The sequence below is a fragment of the Vespula pensylvanica genome, chromosome 7 (genome assembly GCF_014466175.1).
Source record: "Vespula pensylvanica isolate Volc-1 chromosome 7, ASM1446617v1, whole genome shotgun sequence".
In the NCBI taxonomy this organism is placed as follows: Eukaryota; Metazoa; Arthropoda; class Insecta; order Hymenoptera; family Vespidae; genus Vespula; species Vespula pensylvanica.
In genome coordinates, this window is record NC_057691.1 from 2,670,965 (window position 1) to 2,691,293 (window position 20,329).

Below are 20,329 nucleotides of genomic sequence, written 5' to 3' on the forward strand. Positions count from 1 at the left end.
AATAATCGTATAGGAAAAGTGAGGGATTCGAGTATCAGCATTGATTCGAATATCAGCATCCATTATAAAATGGCTGTATTTAGGGGTAACTCGATTACATGTATTATATTCCATCAGTACACACCACCACCTTTTATATCGACTAATCTTACGGTACACAACATTACACGTAACATGATTGTATACGTCTAACATCACACATACTATACTCTTGCACGACAGTTTCCGTCTCTACAGATATTAATTTCTTCATCTCCTCGCTTTTCTTTTTTTCTTTCTTTTTCCTTTTTTTATCTTTAATGCTTTTTCATTCTTTCTTTTTTGTTTTCTTTTTTGTCATCTTTTATCTTTTATTTTTCCAACTTACGACGAAACGTGAGTGGAGCAGATTCGAATAGAAACATTCATTCGCAGGTAACGTAGTTTAGAGAAATTGAGGAGCGCATTGTTAAAGGAAATTAACGAACATTAGGAATTTTGATATTTAAATATAGCTATGTTCTATACGTTGGTGGATTACGAAAACGAACGATCAATGAAACATACTCGGAAACGTTCGATGGCCAATAATAATATGGATTATTTTTGACGTCTCGTTCTCTTCTTTGATTTCGCTCACGAACGATAAATGGTATGAACGTTTGAACTTTCCCCGACGATCGAAAAGCTCGCAAACGAAGTCTTTTCATTTCGATTAAAATTTCTCACAAACAACAATTTATTTTCTGTTACTTTTCTATTTTTGCGAATCTAGCAGGCCATTTAATTAATTAACGTAGGAGTACGCGCTGTATACATCTTCGGTTATGTATGTACGTAATGTATTTACTCGTATATACCCAAGCGACGGCATTATAGGCACGTGTATTTATGTAGCCAGCATAGCTTTTATTTTAGCCATCTTATACACGTAAAAGCACGTAACGTTTCAAACGTACATATGTATGATATTTCTATGCGTGTACGTATGATGCATACAAATATATATATATATATATATATATATATATATATATGTATCTCTGTGTATGTGTGATAGAAGAGCTCGTTCTTAATTTGCGCAGCTGTTCTATCCCAGCAATAGACTTATCGAATCGCTTTATTTTCACGCATCTGGTCATGTTTCGCACTCTCATTTGAATAGGGTCTACAAATTCGAACATTTCTTTTTTTAATTTCTTATATTCATTCTTTTCTAACATTTCTTTCTTTACTTTAAATCGACGAATCGCGCTTGAAAAGAAAAAAGAAAAGAAGAATAGTTAATATTGTAAGTAAAACACGATAGGATTAGAAATTAGAATCGATTTCCTTCGTGAAAAGCAACAATAACGAAAGAAACGTGTACGCGCGTTAAATTTAAGATTTGTTAGGATAAACTTGACGACATACGATCCACAAGAGGGTGGCATTTAAACGTCGCTCTTGTAGATCGATTGGAAGCGCCTTGCGAAACGTATACAGCGCGTTAAAGTCAGTTTCTTACTGTCGAATAAACATGTGAGACATAGTAAAAACGTAGACGTATGTATATACATGTGTATATACATATGTATGCGTGGGATATATCGACACAACTTTTTTTCGAAGAAAATTCTACATGTAGCTGCGTCATGCTAAACGGGAAATACATTCGTTTTTTCCTTTTTTTTAATATTTCTCTCTCTCTCTCTCTCTCTCTCTCTCTCTTTCTCTTTTTCTTTCTTTCTTTTGATCAATACACACACACATAAACAAACACGCACATTCTTTATTCTGATTTGTGTGTTCTCCTTTCAGCAGCTTACTTTTTATCGCATCTTATTAACACGTTTCGTCATAACATAATAATAATTATTTCGATATTTACTCTAGAAAAATAAGATTATGAAAATCTCCGTCTTGCGGAGATGAATCGTTAGAAACGTTATTAGAGCCATTTCTTAAGTAAAAATATAAATATTTCATTCACAGTGCGATATCATCATCGTCGTCGTCGTCATCGTCGTTGTCATCATTATCATAATCATTATCATCGTTATCGTCATTGTCATCGTTATCGTCATCGTCATCGTCATCGTCTTCGTTTTTGTTTTCGTCATTATCGTCAATCATAATTGTCATTGTCATCATTGTCATAGTAAAACAAGTTCGTGCTCGTGTACTTACAAATGATATCCTATATATGTCTAATACACCTCCATTATAATACTTCTCCTATTAACGCGTAATACTTATATCCTGTCTTATATTATCGCAGTCTCTTTAAACCTTAAAAGTCCGATGACAAATAATAACAATAGTAACAATAATATATAATAATTAAAAAAACAACGAACTAATAATAATAATAATAATAGTAATGTAACGATTCTTTCAGGACGTCGAAAAAAGATTTAGATTTTTCAGACAAATTAATGAATAGAAAAAGAAAAAAGAATTTGTAGATCCTCAAAGTTTAAGGTTCATCATCGCGAAACGCTTATTAAACATTTACGAATCTCCACTCTTATATGACGGATATAATACGCACGATCGTGTAATACGCTCATTATCATAATCTCTAATATAATAATGAAAGACGTGTTTGTGTTTTTCATATTTCTTTTTTTTTTTACATCTCTTTATCATCCCTCTTTGTCTTCTATCACTCAATACGGCAGTCGTTACGATCGTTTCGCTTTTCTACCGCAGCTGCTTTTTATTATCGTATTAAATCGAATCGTTCGTTTACGCGTAGGCAAATAAACTACATGGGAAGTAGTTGAAGAACGATCATAGAAAATCATTATAATGGGGAACAAAAATGATCACGGACGGCGCGAAATTCAACGCGAGGTTCGAGTTCTCTTCATCTATCGATTTAACTATCGATCACATTGGAGAACACTTGAAACTTTTCAATCCCGATTATAAAGATAGAAATACTTTTAATTGTTTTTTTTTCGTCGTTTCAAATTTCCCGCTCGTTTGCGGCCCGCGCAATTTCTCTCGATCATAAAATAAACAATAGTCGAATGATTTTCTTCCTTTCCTTTTTCCCCTCTTTCTTTCTTTTTTATTTTTATTACTCGTTCGATAGCCTACGCGATTGCACGTTCACGATTCGATAATATAATCAACGCGAGAGGTTTTACATCGCCGAACGTAAAACTTAACAAGTATAATTACGTTTTGTCTACAGGATAAATTCGATCGACGAGATCATTTTCGTGATCTCTCTCTCTCTCCCCCCCCCCTCTCTCTCTCTCTTTCTTTCTCTCTCACACTCTCGTTTTCTTTTTCAATAATTATATTATCTTTGCGAAAAAGATCTCTCGATTGATAAAACCTCGTAGAGTTTTACACTTATTTTTATAATTATAAATATTAAACATCTAACGTTATATATCAGATTCTCTCACAAATATACAATCTATCAACTTTACACGTACGTTTATTTGATTACTCTTGCGTTTTTTTTTTTTTTTTTTCTTTTGATATCGACTAAATTCCTTTTATCTCGCCATTCACCACTGTGCCTTCCCATTTATTTCATTAGCGTGACCGACTAAACAAGAACGATATGTTAGTGAAGAAAATCGAGGAAGCTGAAAGGGTTTGGGGACGGAGAGATGAAGAAATGGAGATGAAGGACGGTTTTACAAAAGTTACATACGATCAATACATTTAACGTAAGAATCTAAAAAGGTCGCATTACGTTCATCGGATTTACCTTTGATACATTTACTTCTCGCATAAATTTTGATCTCTCTCGCGAAAAGAGATAGAGAGAGAGAGAGAGAGAGGGAGGGAAGAGAGAGAAACAGAAAAAGAGTAGAAAAATAAAGTAAAGGAAGCAAAGAACGTCGATATACTCTCGTATGTCCATACGGGAAAATGATTGGCACCGATTTCGTTTTTTTTTTTTTTTTTTTTTTTTTTTTCATAAACTAAGATTAAAAAATGATGTTAGAAATATAATATGAACAGCGAGCCAAAAAAGAGATTCGAAATTTTCTTTACCTAAGATTTTAGAATTTTTCGAAGGATGAAAAAGGGGAAAGTATTGAGAAGAATAATCGATTCGTATGATATAAATTGGAAAGGGAAATATCGAAGAAAGAAAGATATCTTAACTTTCGATCTTCGAAACATTCATTCAAAGGAAGACTTGTGTATTCTCTCTGTCTATCGGTCTCTCTCTCTCTCTCTCTCTCTCTCTCTCTCTCCCATTCTTTCTTTCTCTCTCATACATACGCTCTACAAGCACTGATATATTTACTGATATAATAATAATAATAACATTAATAATAATAACAATAATATATAAGGGTGCAGTGATCGATGCACGAACTTTTATATCAAAGATAATCTTTGATATATAGAATGAAATATATAATACAATATGCAACACTTTTTTCTATGCAATGCAAAAGATATATATATATATATAGTACAATGGTGAACGTACAATGAAAAACTTAGCAAGTAGGTATAGCTTTTTTATGTTTCTTTTTTCTTTATTTTCAATTAATTTATGTATGCTTAGGATCTGGCGCAAGAAACGACTTATAAAAATATTCTATTCACTTTTATGCAGCTGTATAACGAAATCTTGTTTTTCCTTCTCTCTCTTTCTCTCTCTCTCTCTCTCTCTCCTCCTTGCACTCTCTCTCTTTTTCACACACAGACACACATCTCTCTCTCTCTCTCTTTCTCTCTCTCTTTCACTCTCTATATTCAAAATCGATGCTTTCAACTGGAAGCAATAAATTTTGCTTTTCTTTTGGTATGCATTTAACTATAATCTATTTAAATAAGGCGCACACACATACACACATATCAAAGTTCAATAACGTAAAGACAAGAAGAAACGTTGTTACCCTATTTAAAGCAAAATTTATCGCCCGTAGCGAAAAAGAAAAATCGGCGATTAGAGCGCGAAGCACACGAACGCGTTACGAGAGATCGTGCGTTTAAATGCGAGGATAAAATTTCCAATTCGATATCATCGGGAGTCGGTCCGTATCGTGAAAATCGCGGAATATCTTCTCGATAGTTGTACTTTCACGAAAAAAATAATTAACGAAAATATCTCGCTTCTATACTTCTTTGCTTTTGATTTATCGTTCTAATACTCGCAATTCCACGACAAACGGAATCGATCCGATTAAAACGACTGATAAAAAAAAACGTAGGCCATCAACGCGATTCAAGTCAAGCTTTGTTTCGCACATAGAAATCGTTAGAGAAATACCTATATTGTCTTCGGGACGTTATACATTACTATTTGTGACAGTTTATCAAGCTCTTCTTATGTTATCTCTTCATTTGCATCTTCTTATATTTTTGTTTCTTTTTCTTCCTTTTTTTCTGATTTTTTTCTTATTCGTTTTTTTTTTTTTTGCTTTTTTAATTTTTTTTCCCCTTGTAAATTTCATTTATTTATATATCTTATTTCCATCACTCTCGTTATTATTACACACAGCCGTAACCTTTACTATAGGGTATAAAGTCACACGTCGTTTACGAGCTCACCGCGTTATATAAATGTATTATTATTAGAATTTAATTAATCAATTAATTTTATACTTGTAAGTAAATTACATATGTATCAATGAAAAAAAAAAATCGTGCGAGGAAATCACGAATTAAGTCGATTATGATCTCGCGTGTACGTGAAAATCTTTTGGTAATGAAAAAGCTACGTTTTCGCTCGAACGATATTAATCTTGATAGAAAGATAAAGAAGAAAAGGAATAACTTAATGGATATTTAGATGCAATCTGTGAGCATAAAACGCGGATACGAGAATGACTAGTAAACGACGATCATAATATTAACGAAATACGCCTGTTGTCTTTACTTTCTCTCTCTCTCTCTCTCTCTCTCTCTCTCTCTCTCTCTCTCTCTCTCATTCTTCCTCTGTGCTTTTTACATATCGTCTCTTATCTTCTCAAAGATTTCGCACGGTTTTTTAGAAACATGATATCGATATTAACCCAAAAAAGAAAGTGGCTAAAAGCATTGAACGATAAAAGACGAGTCATTTTTTCTAAAAGACAAATAAATCGCATCGGAAAGAAATCTTTTTAATATTTTATTTTGCTCTTTCTTGTTATCTCTTTTTATATCTTTCTTTTCTCGCCATTATTATCATCTCTTTGTAATAAACAGTCTGGGAGAAAAAAAACAAAAAGAAAAATAATACGAAATACGCAGTCATGCAAGTGCAGTAAATACTTACGTTACCTAGCGTTCGATCATTCCATTTGTCTTTTTAATAATTATAATCGACACTATCATACTCTCTTTCTCTTTTTCTCCCTTTCTTTCTTTCCTTTTAATTTTTCTTTTTCTCTATGTATGTAAGTATGTGTATGTAACGTGTTTCCTAAAACTAAAGAACTTAATTATTGTCTATTATCTATGTATGTACGTGAAATCACCGCGCTATAAACATCATCGATGACTCAACAATAATCCACGTTTAATCTTTTCAATATTATCTCATTTTTAATATGTAGACAATATTCGCTTTTTCGTACATTCTTTCGTTATCGTGATACAAGAAGTAGATTATCACGAAAATACACTTGTGATAATAATACGTACTTATTTACGTATTACGCTCGTTTCCTCATTTCTCGCCCAAATCTTTTCTTTTTTGGGTTAATTTTACAAACGCCGTTTATACCGTTCGCATAAAAGTCGGAGTTATTTTCTTTTTTCTCCCTTCTTTCTTTCTTTCTCTTTCTCTCTCTTTTTCTTTCATACACACACATTTTCTCTTTCGCTCTTCCTTTCGCTCTCGTTTTTGAACTATTTTTGTTTAAAACCATAAAAATATCAATGCCAGTATACCACCGACGTACACTACTATCGTGTATATAATATAATATATTTTTTTTTTATATATATATATGTATACATATACATATATGTAATAATAATAATAATAATAATAATGATAATTTACGTACATATGTAATGCATGTGTGTGTGTATATATATTAGTGGTAATTTGTTTTTTTTTTATTTGTTTGTGTTATACTAAATATATGAATATAATTCAATAAAATGTACCTTGTCTGGCTTTATGATAACAACATCTGTATATGCGTGTGTATATATATATATATATATACATATATAGATGCAATATAGGTACATAGGTGTATAATGCAATTTTATTGTATTTTTACGTGTACGTATTTTATTACGACTATGGATCTGTCTCTAGTATCTCAAACTAACATCTTTTTGTTAATAATAGTTCTACAATTTAATGACTTTTTAACTAAAGGGACAAGAATGACGAACTGCATGGGAGTGGTACTTCTCTAAGGAATTTTAGAGCCAGAGATGGGAGAGGTGTGCACGATCAATACAATTATGTATAATATAATCATAAATATGCTCCATTCTTCTTGGGTTTTCTTTTTTTTTCTTTTTTTTTTCTTTTTTCTTTTTTTTCACGGTTCGAACATCGAGACAGAGGAGGATAGTGAGCGCCGAGCGTGTTATCCTTGATCACCTTTTGCCGCAAATTGTCGGGGGACACGTTTTGCTGATAATTTCGCAAACGAAGAAGAGACAAATTTAGCGACGGCAGAGGTTAAAGCAGAAGGAGAAAGCTTTTATTTTTCTTCTTTTTCTACCTGCTTTTTCCCGTTCTCTTTTTTTCTCGAAGGAAGCACGTCGTTTTTCTTTGATCGTCTTTCTCTCTCTCTCTCTCTCTCTCTTTTTCTCTCTTTCTTTCTCACTCTCCTTTCCCTATATTTCTCTTTCTTCCTCTCTCTCCAGGTTTACCCTTTCATTAAGCGTGGCATACGAAACATTAACAATGAGCGAGATGAAAACTAGAATCTTTTTATCTCTCTTTTTTATTTTTTATTACTTTTTTTTCTTCTTCTTCTTCTTCTAGTTACTTTTGTTTCTATGTCCTTTTTTTTTTATTATAAAGCGAAAAAGCTGAAACTTGTGCGTACTGTAGACTCTTTGCTATATTTTTATCTATACATGTTTTTGAGGAAATCTGCTCCACTTGTCGCTCTCTCTCTCTCTCTCTCTCTCTCTCTCTCTCCCTCTCTCTCTTTCTTTCTCTCACTTTTTTGTCTTCTCTTTTATTTCTTCTTTTAATCAAAGTCTTGTACATACATACATACATACATACATACATACATACATACATACATACATACATACATATATATATACATATATATATATATATATATATATATATATATATATATACCCGAGAAAAAGGCGATCAACTTGCTCGTAGTATTCTTTTAACATTCTGATAACTTCTTTTCCTCGTCGAATATAAAGGGGGCTATGCGATTGACAACGACGTTTGAACACCTTTGAAAAAACTGCTGCTCGCAATATTACCGAAATAGTAATATAGTAATAATAGAGTAATAATAATAGTAGTAGTAGTATTGGTAGTAATAGTAGTAAGTGGTAGTAGTAGTAGTAGTAATCTGCCGTCCGAGGTTGCGGCTGCCTTCCTTGTAATTATTTTTACTGTAAAAATGTCGACTATATAGCTGCACGCTCTCACGCTCAAGTCACTCGAAAAAGCGAATCGAACCTGATAAGCGATAATATTCCAAATCGATCCTTCTTATCGTAATCTTCATCTTTTTTGTTTTTGGTTTCTTTTTCTATTTTTTTTTTATTATTATTATCATTATTATTATTATTATTCCTTGTCTATCTCTTCTTCTTCTTCTTCTTTTTTTCTTTTTTATCTCTTCCTCTTCTTTCTCATTAAACTTATATTAACTTCGTCCACCAAGAATATACATATATAATCTAAGGAAGAGAGAGTTGGTGAAGGATGGGGAAACGCTTGTGGATAAGAGAAATGGGAGGGAAATTAGCGGTAACACACATGCCTCGAGAGGGTATGAGTTTGCTCCTGGGAAATAATAGCATACGTAAACGGCGACCGCATATGCTAATAATAAACCCGCTTTTACACGACCTAACTATAATTTTAGTTTTTCTCACATCATAAATCGTACTAATTATTAAGGATGACGAGGAGTGGGAGAGAGGTAGGAAAAAAGAGAAAAGGATTCGAGGGTTTGGATTGAGGGGTGTTTCTCTTTTATCTGAATTCTTCCTAAACGATACTCGTAACAACTATTCTTTTATGTTTTAGCATTAAGTAGAGTAGGTAAACGTTAAACGAAGCTCAGTTGATTGTTTCGGGAACGACCACCTCGCTTTGTTAATTCCATTTTTTCTTCTTTTTCTTTCTCTCTCCCTCTCTCTCTTTTTCTTTTTTTCTTTCGTTTCATAGACTCGTTCTTATTTGAGAATCTTTCTGGATTTTCTTCGTTCTTTTTATTTTCTTCATTTCCTTTCGAAGGAAGCGAGGTGTGTACGCGTATCGTCTTTCTTCGTGTACCGTGTATATAATGTGTGTGTGTGTGTGTGTGTCTTTTTCGTGCTTGCGGACACATGCTTTTCTTTTAAAAGATCGGCGAACGTCATCGTATTGTTTCAATGTTTTTTTTTTTTTTTTATTTTTTTTTTTTCTTATTTTTGGTTTAATCTTTTTTATTTTTTTGTTTGTTTGTTTGCTTTAATTTCTCGCGCGAAGAATCGATAAATTCGATGAGAATTTTCGATCGATTCGACACGCTCGTTTAGTTGCTTTTAGGACGATGATTTTGACATTGCTGCTGCTGCTGTGGCTGCTTCTTTTGCTGCTGCTGCTTCTGCTGCTGCTGCTGCTGAATGCTGGGATATCGCGATAAACATCCTTCTTTCTATCTACGATCCTGGCGAGGAACTTTGCGTACTTCCTTCTCTTTTTCTTCTTCTCCGTTAACATCGTCGTCGGATAAGACGACTAACGAATTAATTTTTCGACGTCAAAATTGTCACGAATTCTGAAAGAATATTTAGTATATATAGCTTGGCTATTGTATTGATGGAAAATCGTTGCAGAGTCTTTAGCCAATTTTTTCTTTTATTCTGGCTTTTTAATCTCTTTTTTTTTTTTCTTCTTTTTTAAACGAGGACATTCATTGTCGACTCACGATAACGATCTTCGAAAGTCATTAAAAATAATTACCTTCATAGTTAACCATCCCATCGCCATCTAGATCCGCCTCCTTGATCATGTCGTCGACTTCTTCCTCCGACAATTTTTCACCGAGATTCGTCATTACGTGCCGTAATTCCTTCGATGAGATCAGGCCGTCTTTGTTCTTGTCGAATACCCTGTATGACGGAAATAATTATCGAATTAATTTCCGGAAGAAAAGAAAAGTGAAAGAGGGGAAGGAAGAGCGGGAAACAAAAGAAAAAGAAGAAGAAAGAAAACAAAAGGAAAAAAGAAAGAAACGAGATGGAAAAAGAATTCTCTAGTGGCACAACCGACTTTCGTAAATATCGATTAGCTCGAGAATCACCTAAACGCTTCGCGTAGTTCGTCTTTCCCGTCTGCTCCCTTCATCTTCTTTGACATCATTTGCAGGAACTCATTAAACTCGATGGTACCATTACCATCTTGATCCACTTCATTCACCATATCTCGTAGTTCCGTATCTAAAATGCATAGAGAATATCATACAAATTCTCTAATTGCGATGTTCAACTCGATCAATTTTCTTTCTATTATTATTTTTCAATTATTTTTGATTAAACACGAAATGTCACGAGTAAGAATTATATATATTATATATATATATAATTTTCTATAGATAATAAAATTGTTACGATCAAAGTGAACTCGCTCGATTTGTACGAATATAACTCTCAGAAACGATCTTTCTTGCTAAATGAACTGTCCAGGTTTTGTGGACATATAATTTCATTCTTTTGTCTATACTGAATAAAATCATAAAGAAAATATTAATGAACTATCAGTCTATAACAAAGTATTCTCTGTATCATTACGTAAAATTTTGAAAGAGAGGAAAAGACAACTTTTTCATTTATCAACTTTTTATGTAGCAACTCGAGGATTTCGTTGATAACATTTTTTCTATCTCGTTAGATAAACTCTCTTAGATTTTCCTAGACGTTTCACTCTTATTATATATAGTTATATCGCATACATTATTTTATTCTCTTTAGATGCTTTTACTATTCGTAAATAATCAATTATTATATACAAGCATTCGTTAAATAAATAAATAACGAAGAAAATAACAGTAACGATATATTGATAATTCTTGATTGGTTCATACGGATAATTGTAAAGGAAAGTAAAAGAGATAAAAAGATTTCGAGATTTACCGCACAGTAAAGATATTTTGCCCAGGCAAAGCTTTCATCAGAGAGCATGGCGTAAAGCCAGATCGTATTTACCTTCTGGCCTACGAATAACGATGCCGTCGTCCGAATATTTGTGCACTCGTGCACGCGATACGCATAAACATAAATCGTACGTCTGCATAAAAAGCGTTCTTACTCACCGGACGGTCTCTGTCCCAAAGATCGCATGACCACGCCAAGTTCCGCCATGGTGATAGTCCCATCCTCGTCTTTATCGAACAGCATGAATGCTTCTTTGAATTCTGTAAAGAATAAAAGGAGGTTGGATAGATGGGTAAGTGGGTGGTAGATGCTTAGGAAATATAAACAAAAATAAATAATCGATATAATTAGGTACTTACTCGATGATATTATTCAAGCCATTATATTCATTAATGTATTAGTGTTACTACTATAGATTAAACGTTTATATTTGCTCATTGTTATATCAATTAATGTATTGCATTCATTCATTCATTAGTTGAATGTATTAATATTACTGCTAATTAGAATTCCACGGATGTAACAGATATGTAGATAATATTGTAAGCATTGCTATTAATAAAATGAATACGTAGCGAGTGTATCAGATATGTAGGAAGAAGAGAGGAGAAAAAAAATAAAAATTCGTCAGTCTATAGATATGGATTTTTGCTATCGTCGGAGAAAATATACGCGAGATCCGTAACACACATCATACATACATATACTTTATCCAATTCTCATTTCATGACTTTATAAAATAGCAAACGTCGGACGACGTTTCTTTTCTCATCCTTCGAAGACACGCGAATTTAATCGATTCGATCTCTGGCTATGTGCCGCCGAAGACAAAAAGTCCGCAAGATTTTATTGAAACGAGCAACATGCGCCGCAAATGCAACGATATCGGCTTGCGAGGAAAAAACGATGTACTTTTTGTTTTCGCGATTAAGAACCATTTCCTTGGTTCGTTAATTGCTTTCTCCGTCTATACTAAAACCTCGGCGTACTGTTATAATTAAAATCATAATGGACTACAAACTTCGGCTTGGATTTTCACCAAGGATTAAAAATTAAGAAATTCTTTACGTTTTTTTTTCCTCTTTCCTTTCCCTCGTACGCAGAGAAAGGAAAAAAGATTTTAAGCAAAAGAAAGAAGAGAAAAAAAAGAAGAAAAAAAAAGGAAAAAGAAATATTCTCGTCCTTCGCTCGTTTACGAAACGAAACCGAATTAGTAATCTGAAGGGATAAACGCAAATGCAACGGAACTTTGACGAACTCCAGAGAAAAAACGCTATGTGTTCTTAATTCCGCTTTCGCAGACGAGATTACGTTTCGCTTAGCCAGCTGAAAAATATCGAACGTTTTCGTAATTAAAAAACTTGCTGCCGAATACGCTTTGCTGTACAGCATGAAAATTAGGAAAACCTTGAAAAAGTCCCACGTACGTAAATACATACATACATATACGCGTATTCACGTTCAAAAGAAAAAGAAAAGTACGAGGAGTGGCCAACCGAGTGGCGAGTCAACGCGCTGCACCATTACTACATACATTTGCATATGTAAATACTTGAGCTGAATGCAAAAGCGAAATAGAGGCTACCGGAGAAATCTAGCTGCAGTATTTTTCTCGCTACGTAATCAAGCCAAAATTTTTGTTAATGACAAATCACAAATAATCATTTACGATCAAAGAATTACTTAAAATTAAATAATGATATCAAACTTACCAGCCACTTGATCTTCCGTGAGACCATACTCGGACTGAAACAAAGCAAGAGAAGAAAAAAAAAAAAGAAAAATGAGCACATTTGCATTATTCCAACGAGCGTAAAATAATCTTTTAGAAAATAGAGATGTTACTCCTAAGGGAAGTTTTACGGAGAAATGATTATTACTACGTAGAAACAACAACTTCTATTTACTACCGAAACGCGTTCTCGTAAACCAACGTAAAGCTAAAATCGGAATTGAGAGATAGATAGATAGAGAGAGAGAGAGAGAGAGAGAGAGAGAGAGAGAGAGAGAGAGAGAGAGAGAGAGAGAGGGACAGTTCGTGTTCTAAACAAGCATATAATCAAGCAAGTGGGCGTGGCACGACGTTCGTAAAGTTCGCGTAATTAACGACGGCGCTCTGACTTGCGAATACCGTCATTATTATGTCGATTTATACCACTTTCACGCGCACGCCTGTATTTCGCACGCTAAATCGGTATTAATGTTTGTCGAAAGCTTACATTTTGTTATTATCAATGAGACTATATTGACTCATTCGTAGAATTAAGAAATCCTAAGAAAAAGACGTTTCGATGTCGATTTTGTTACGTTGATTAAGGTAGGAACTTAAAAAAAAAAAGAGTATAAAAAAAAAAGAAAAAATATACGACAAACGATTCCTGAGACACAATAAAAAAAAAAGAGAGAGAAAAAAACCCGATACAATGGATCCTGTCCGCTTGTATTCTCATTTTTACTAGATAGAAAGATAACGATCTTTTCGTATTTTCGAGCTTTTAATAACGGGAAAGTTTATATCGAAAAACGACGAAATGGAGATGTCACAGACATGTAAACCCATACGTTCGATTTTTCTTTTCTTTCTTGTCAGGATGCTTTTGTCAGTATTCGCTGGGAAAAATATTGCGGTTCAATCGCGAACGGTTTCATTTCCATATCCATTATATCGGTGTCCACGTTTCGTCCTTGTGGTTCGTACAGTTCTAAAGTAAAGCCGATGCGCTTTTTCGGTCGAACGATAGAGATTGAAAAAGGAGAAAGAAAGAAAGAGAGAAAGAGAAAGGGAAAGAGAGAGAGAAAGAGAGAGAGAGAGAGAGAGAGAGAGAGACAAAGCACTTTTTATGGCTTCACAACTTCTCGAAAGTAGAACACTCACAGAGATATTTCTGATCTGACAGTCGATTTGATTTGTTAGCCGTCGAAGCTTACGATATTCGTATGTGTATTTCCTTGAATCTGCCATAACAGTGTGGCTATTGAGGCGATACTAAATTCGAATAGATCTTGGTCTTTTCGTTGGAAGAGGGAACGAGCGAACTAGACAGGATGGTTCTTGGCCGATTGCCTAGTAGTAGGCTTTCGTTAGAATCCCCATCCGTGTAATTCGGTACGATGCTCGTTCTCTAATTAAGAGGTCACACACATGCTATCGGCTGGTATATGTAGCTTATAATAACGCCTTGCCTTGTCGTTCTCATCATCGAAAAGCCGACTAGTAGACACGATTTTAACAAGGAGGTCGCTTCGTCATACAAGCTCTGTTTCAAAGTAAAATTTGCGTCTTTAGTTATTTTCTTTCTTTCTTTCTTTTTTACTATAAAAATGTTACTGAACAATAAATTCACGATATCAAGTTGATTTTTATAAATTACTCGGACAACCGTATTATTTAAAAAATGATATACAATTGAAATTTTGCGATCCATTTTGCGATTCCATGATAAATTTATATTAAATATTCTAACACGGTTCGTTCCGTTATAATACTCACTGTTCATATGATCAACGATAACTTAGCGATAATCTAGCGACGGTAGCAAAGAGAAATAGGTTGCGTGCAGAACTCGATGAAAAATACGATAGTTTACCTTCATATTTTATAAAATACCGCAGAAACGTGTTGCAATATTTTTTCGATAACATTGGTTGATATGTCCAATAAAAATATCCTTACAGTTAGCTAATGAAATATGTATAACATTCGATATTTTGATAATGAAAGAACTTTCTGTGAAAAAGTGCTGAAGTTTTAAAACTTTTTTCTTTACGTATTTCATTAAATTTATAAAGCGAATCGAATTAAGATTTTAATCGTGAAAACATTTGGGAAATGCTTCTTCTCTATTCTGTTCCATTTACCCTATTAAATCTAGATATTATAATGAATATGTCAACTTCAGAGAAAGGACTTCAAGGAATATGATTTCTTGATGAAAACTTGTAAGACACTTGAACACATTCTAGTCATAAATTGAACGTTACCGTCTTTGAGATTACGAAAATCACGGAAGTTTGAAAATGACGTGTACAAACATACGAATATTTTATGTGACATATATGCACAATAATGATAATTAATTAAAATTAATTATTTTTGTTTATGTTGTCCTTATGTTATGATATCGTTAATTAATTTAATCGATAAGATAGAAGAAATCTGAAATTCGAAAAAAAGCAAAGTTCCATTGTGATAACATAAGAAAAGTTTTCCTTCGAGAAAGTAAATTAACGTAATTAACTATGGGGGATTAATAATGAAGTAAAAGAAAATATTAAACTTTGCAGAATTTCTATCTTACCGACTAAAACTAAACGGGTCAAGAAAATTTTCTAACATCGCCTCGTTCTAATGTTACCGAGTAAATCGAATTTTCCAGGAGGAAAATTTTGAATACAAGATAGAAGAGGTGGGAAAATTTTAACGACATCTGAAACGTCTCATCATTTTCTTTGAAACAAGTAATTCCTTAGTACGTTCCGGAGAGTAAAACTTTCACGTACTATTTGAAATTCTTGGAAAATGGAATAAGGATTGGAATGGAATTCTAATTTAGTTTAGAATCTAATCGGTAAAGTACATATACTTTGATGCAATTGCATTAAATTATAACGAATCGGATTACAACGTTGTTTCTCAATCAATGTCCTCGTATAATTAAAGCATACTTCAGAAGCATACACTCTTGCAGTTCAGTGCAAGAGCTGAACACTAATTAGGTAAGTCTTAGTCCTTAGTCTTTAAAGCCAATCTGTCATTTTCACTGACAATCGTATATACTTACATACGTATATACATACAATACTTACATAAATTCATACATACATACATACAGAGATAAGTCCAAAATCCTTGTACGAAGTAATTCATTGATGTTCAATAATCCAGCGATATATCTTACTGTCGAAGGATTCGAACTGATAAAATTTCTAACTACAGCTAACTCTCGATTCATAATCTTACCGGTGAAGGTGGGATTTCTTTACGATAAGGATGAAGGAAGTAGATAGAAGAGAATCAAAGAGGAGCATCGTGTCGATCGTAAGTACTGTGGGAAAAGAAGCACAACTCGTTCTCTCTTCCTACGTGAACTAGTACTCAGATATCTCTTCGACGTTGGAGTTTCAAGGGAAAAGGACGAGATACTATCGAGATATTTTCCCCCTTCGCTTTTCTACACTTCGATATTTCCCTCGGAGTTTCTTCTTCGAAAAGAGGCTGGCAAGGTCGAGCTCTTTGATTTGGGTCATGTCGTTTTCAAGCGAGTTTCGGATAGAAATAGAAGAGGGAAAAGAGAGTGAGAGAGTAAGAGAGAGAAAGAGGAAAGATGTAAAAGGGAAGAAGAAAGATTCGTATAAATTTATGAAAAGTTTGAGAGGCATCGGTACCTTCGTGGAATCCCACTGTAGATAACCGTTCGTTTATACTTATGTACGTTTATGAAATTCCACGGAGTTTCAATATTAAACTTAAAACGTCTCTTCGCGCGGATCTCCGTTGTCTTTACCTCGAATATTTCTGGAAACTGTGTAAGTATATAAACATATCGTTGCATAGATTTCTCCATGGAATGGAAATGGAAATTATTTTTCGCAACTTTTCAGAAACAATTTAATCAGTACGCAAGTAGAATATATTTAACAAATAAGTAAATTCCGCTTTTTAATTCTCGTCAATATCGTCACGATGAATAATCTCTGATATTTATGCACAATTGCAATTTATTCCTAATTCTCTTTTCGTTTTCATTTATTTGACGAAAAGCGTAACGAGGCGATTGTCACCGTCGGACATTTTCTGAATTCACTGATCGAGCAATTATATTAGATATATTTATATTAGATAAAAGAAAGAAAAGAGAATGTTTATAAGTTCGGTAAAATGGTAGGAAACTTTTCAATGAGATCATAATTACGATGCGTTGTTTCGATCGTGATTATTTTTTTCTGTCGGTAGAAAGCTAATGCACACATACACGCGCGTACATACACACACACACACACACATGGTGAGAAAGTGGAAAGGAAGCTTTGATTTTTTTTAAAAGAGAAAAAGAATGAACGAACGAGCAAAGTCTGAAATGGGAGCACGGTAAAAGCACGTAGAAAAATATTCGTTTCTCACGAAAAGACCGCACCGATAGGAAGGAAAAGTAAACAAATTTGGCGAATGTGTAATTTGGAGAAAACGTTCATAGCGGATTTTCTTCTTTTCTTTCTTTCTTTTTCTCTTTCCTTTTCCTTCTTTAATTAACATCTTACGAATTAATCGACTTACGCTAATTTGTCTCGTTTGACAATCGATCGTGCTAGTCAATCTTCTTAGTTTACCATATGCCGAACTATATTTCTTTTCCGTTTCGGCCATTTTTCCGGAAGACTTATTTTCCTTGGGATATTATTCTTCGTTAACAGTACAGGAAATTCTCTTTTAATTCTTAGTCACATAAATATCTCGCTAAGTCTCGCGACACTTGTCTCGATAATTCACTCGTTTTACTGCATCCTTTACGGGTCGAAGTTACGATCGGTTCCTCGATCAGCTTGTTCACATTGGACACTTATTTTATATGGTCACTTTGATTTTTCTCCTTCGGTCCAGTTTTTCACCTTCGTACCTCCACGTTTTATTATTAATTTCGAAGGTTATTAACGTCGTATTTTTTGAAAAGTACCTTCTCGTTCGCTTTCACTCAGTGAGAGGTCGACGTACATTACTCACGACAAGGCTCGTGCGAACACAGGCCCGAGCCAAAATAATATTTATGGACTACCGACGTTATGCTCGAGCTAAGATCACTGTTTAGTCGCCAAAGAGACCTAGCTTTAACCATATCTTTTTTTAAACTTTACTGTTTTTTCTTTTTCTATTTTCTTTTATTTTCTATTTTTATCTTCCCTTAAATCATTATTATAGATTTTGGATGGTCATCCAAAAGTTTCAATTTCATTCTTATTCTCATTTCTATTTGTATCTTTCGTGAAAACGATCCTCCCTCGAAGAATCTTAATACATTTGTCTTCTTCAAATTATCAATGTCCTACTTCGTTGATTTCCATTCAAAATGGACGGCGTTAGACGAATCGATTTACACATCGTAACTTTTCACTCGCGTTATTCGCCTTCGTTAACATAAGAACGACTAGTTCGAAGACAAAAGATGTCGGAATATGTCTTTGGTCAACCTTCAGCTGTTTTTAACTGTCATTGCCCCTCCACGATCGACTGGCAACAAGAAAATGGCAGACGGTGTCTTCTCTCTCCTTATAATAGCGTTTCGATGTGCCGGTGGTAACGCTAAGCTCATTGCCAAACGAGTCGAATGACTCGTGTATACGATGATTAACAAGAAGGAACAACAACATATTTCTCATCGATTTGTCATTTACACTTGTTTCCGTTGGAACATTGATCTTTACTACTGACACATTTCATTCATACCAATGCGTTCTTTGTTCTATTCTTACAATTTATATATATGCGTGTATGTATATACACATTAAAATAAATACACGTTAAGTAAATACACGTAACAATTGGTCGAATGACAAATGAAAATTTGGACCATCCATTCATTCTCTATCTATAATCTATTCATAAATAATACATAAAATTTCTTTTTTATTGATAGACATCGATTTACAAATTACATCGATATATATATACATATATATATATATATATACACACACACACATATATGTGTATATATATTTAACATTTCAATCTAATTTTACATTATCGATTGCCATTCTATTTCGGTAAAGCATCTTCTAAAAAAGACTTTGTCTTTAAATCGAAACTTTCACTTCGTTTGTAACGAGACGTTTGTAAGAAGACAAAGTAGAAGTAGTAGTAATACTAGAAGAAGAAGAAGAAGAAGAAGTAGAAGAAGGAGAATAGGAAGCTGTCTAGAACTATTTTTGGAATGACGCGACGTAGAAATTCGAGATTCTTGTGAATCGTTTTATTACCTGTCATGGTTCGATCCAATTAACATTTCCGGATTTAAATTCCTCGTTTGTTTACTAAAGCACGAAATAATGTTTCAACGTCTGAACAATGAAAATGATATTATACTCGTTCGATTGTAAATAAACGATGAGAGATATCATACGCTCTTTCTATGTATCTACATTAACGATATATCGATAGAGAATTTTCGTAGGATCGACTTTATCTTTATTTTTTTTTTCATTAGAGCAACATACGGAACGAAACTACTATGTAACTACCCCTGGCACAGTTGTTACAGTGCATCAATTAACGAAGTTCGGGTTATAAAAAATTTTAATTGCATTTTGCCTTGCTAAGCAAAGGCATCGATAAATTTTATGTATGTTGCAAATGTTTTCCACGTTAATCCGGTAGTACCATCTGTCGGCTTTCGTTTCGACGTTAGCTTCTTTCTGCTTCCTAGATCATATTAGATATGCTTGCCTCGTTTTCAGAAACTAATGCGATACAAAGTGTGTTACAGTAATTTCACAAACTTTAAAAGCTAAAACGTTCGAAACACACTCATACTAAAGATCTATTTCGTACGTGATCGTTGCAATGCATCAAATAACATCCTTTTATTTTCTTTCATTAAATTAAGTTAATTATAAGTTCATTATAAAATTAATTCTTATCAAAAGAAAAAGAAAAACGAGTGGAAAAGAAACTAAAATAAATTACTTTTTTTTTCTATTAATAAGAATTATTTTTTTCTATTAATAAATACTTTTATACACTTAAACGTTAATCATTGCTTCTTAAGACATAGACCTTGAAATATTAATTATGTTTCGAGCTGACAGAAAAACCAAAAAAAGAGAAACTTCAAATTCGCATTGACGAACAGAGCGTATAACATACCTATTGAAAATTTTACGAGCGAAACGTTTTATCGGCGATTAAACGTTGATCGTTCAGTAGATAAATAAATTTATGATCAGACGTATACTTTCCCATATATCAAGTACTTACTACACGCACATGCACATAATATACATACATACATACATACATACATACATACATACATATATATATATATATATATATATATATATATATATATAAAACTACGTAGTTATT

General features: G+C 33.4%; 1 protein-coding gene and 1 long non-coding RNA gene across 7 annotated transcripts in view; both read right to left on the reverse strand.

The window, feature by feature from the left end:
• Positions 1–58: 58 nt before the first annotated feature.
• Positions 59–6,901, reverse strand: LOC122630342. Its single transcript, XR_006327466.1, has 2 exons — positions 5,828–6,901; positions 59–4,619 (listed from the first exon to the last, which is right to left on the reverse strand). It is a non-coding gene; the product is annotated as an uncharacterized LOC122630342 (long non-coding RNA).
• Positions 6,902–8,661: 1,760 nt separating this feature from the next.
• The window catches only part of LOC122630335 (neo-calmodulin-like), a 90,454-nt gene continuing 78,786 nt past the window's right edge, over positions 8,662–20,329 (reverse strand). For 5 of the 6 annotated variants that reach the window (XM_043814740.1, XM_043814741.1, XM_043814742.1 and 2 more), the window contains 5 exons: positions 12,963–12,996; positions 11,409–11,510; positions 10,401–10,536; positions 10,061–10,209; positions 8,662–9,875 (listed from right to left, as the gene is read on the reverse strand). In XM_043814740.1, the coding sequence (XP_043670675.1) occupies positions 9,844–9,875; positions 10,061–10,209; positions 10,401–10,536; positions 11,409–11,510; positions 12,963–12,996 (453 nt within the window). In that variant the 3' untranslated portion in view covers positions 8,662–9,843. Of the gene's footprint in view, positions 9,876–10,060; positions 10,210–10,400; positions 10,537–11,408; positions 11,511–12,962; positions 12,997–17,524; positions 18,556–20,329 lie in introns of those variants that run through there. The other variant, XM_043814743.1, reaches the window with a different exon arrangement.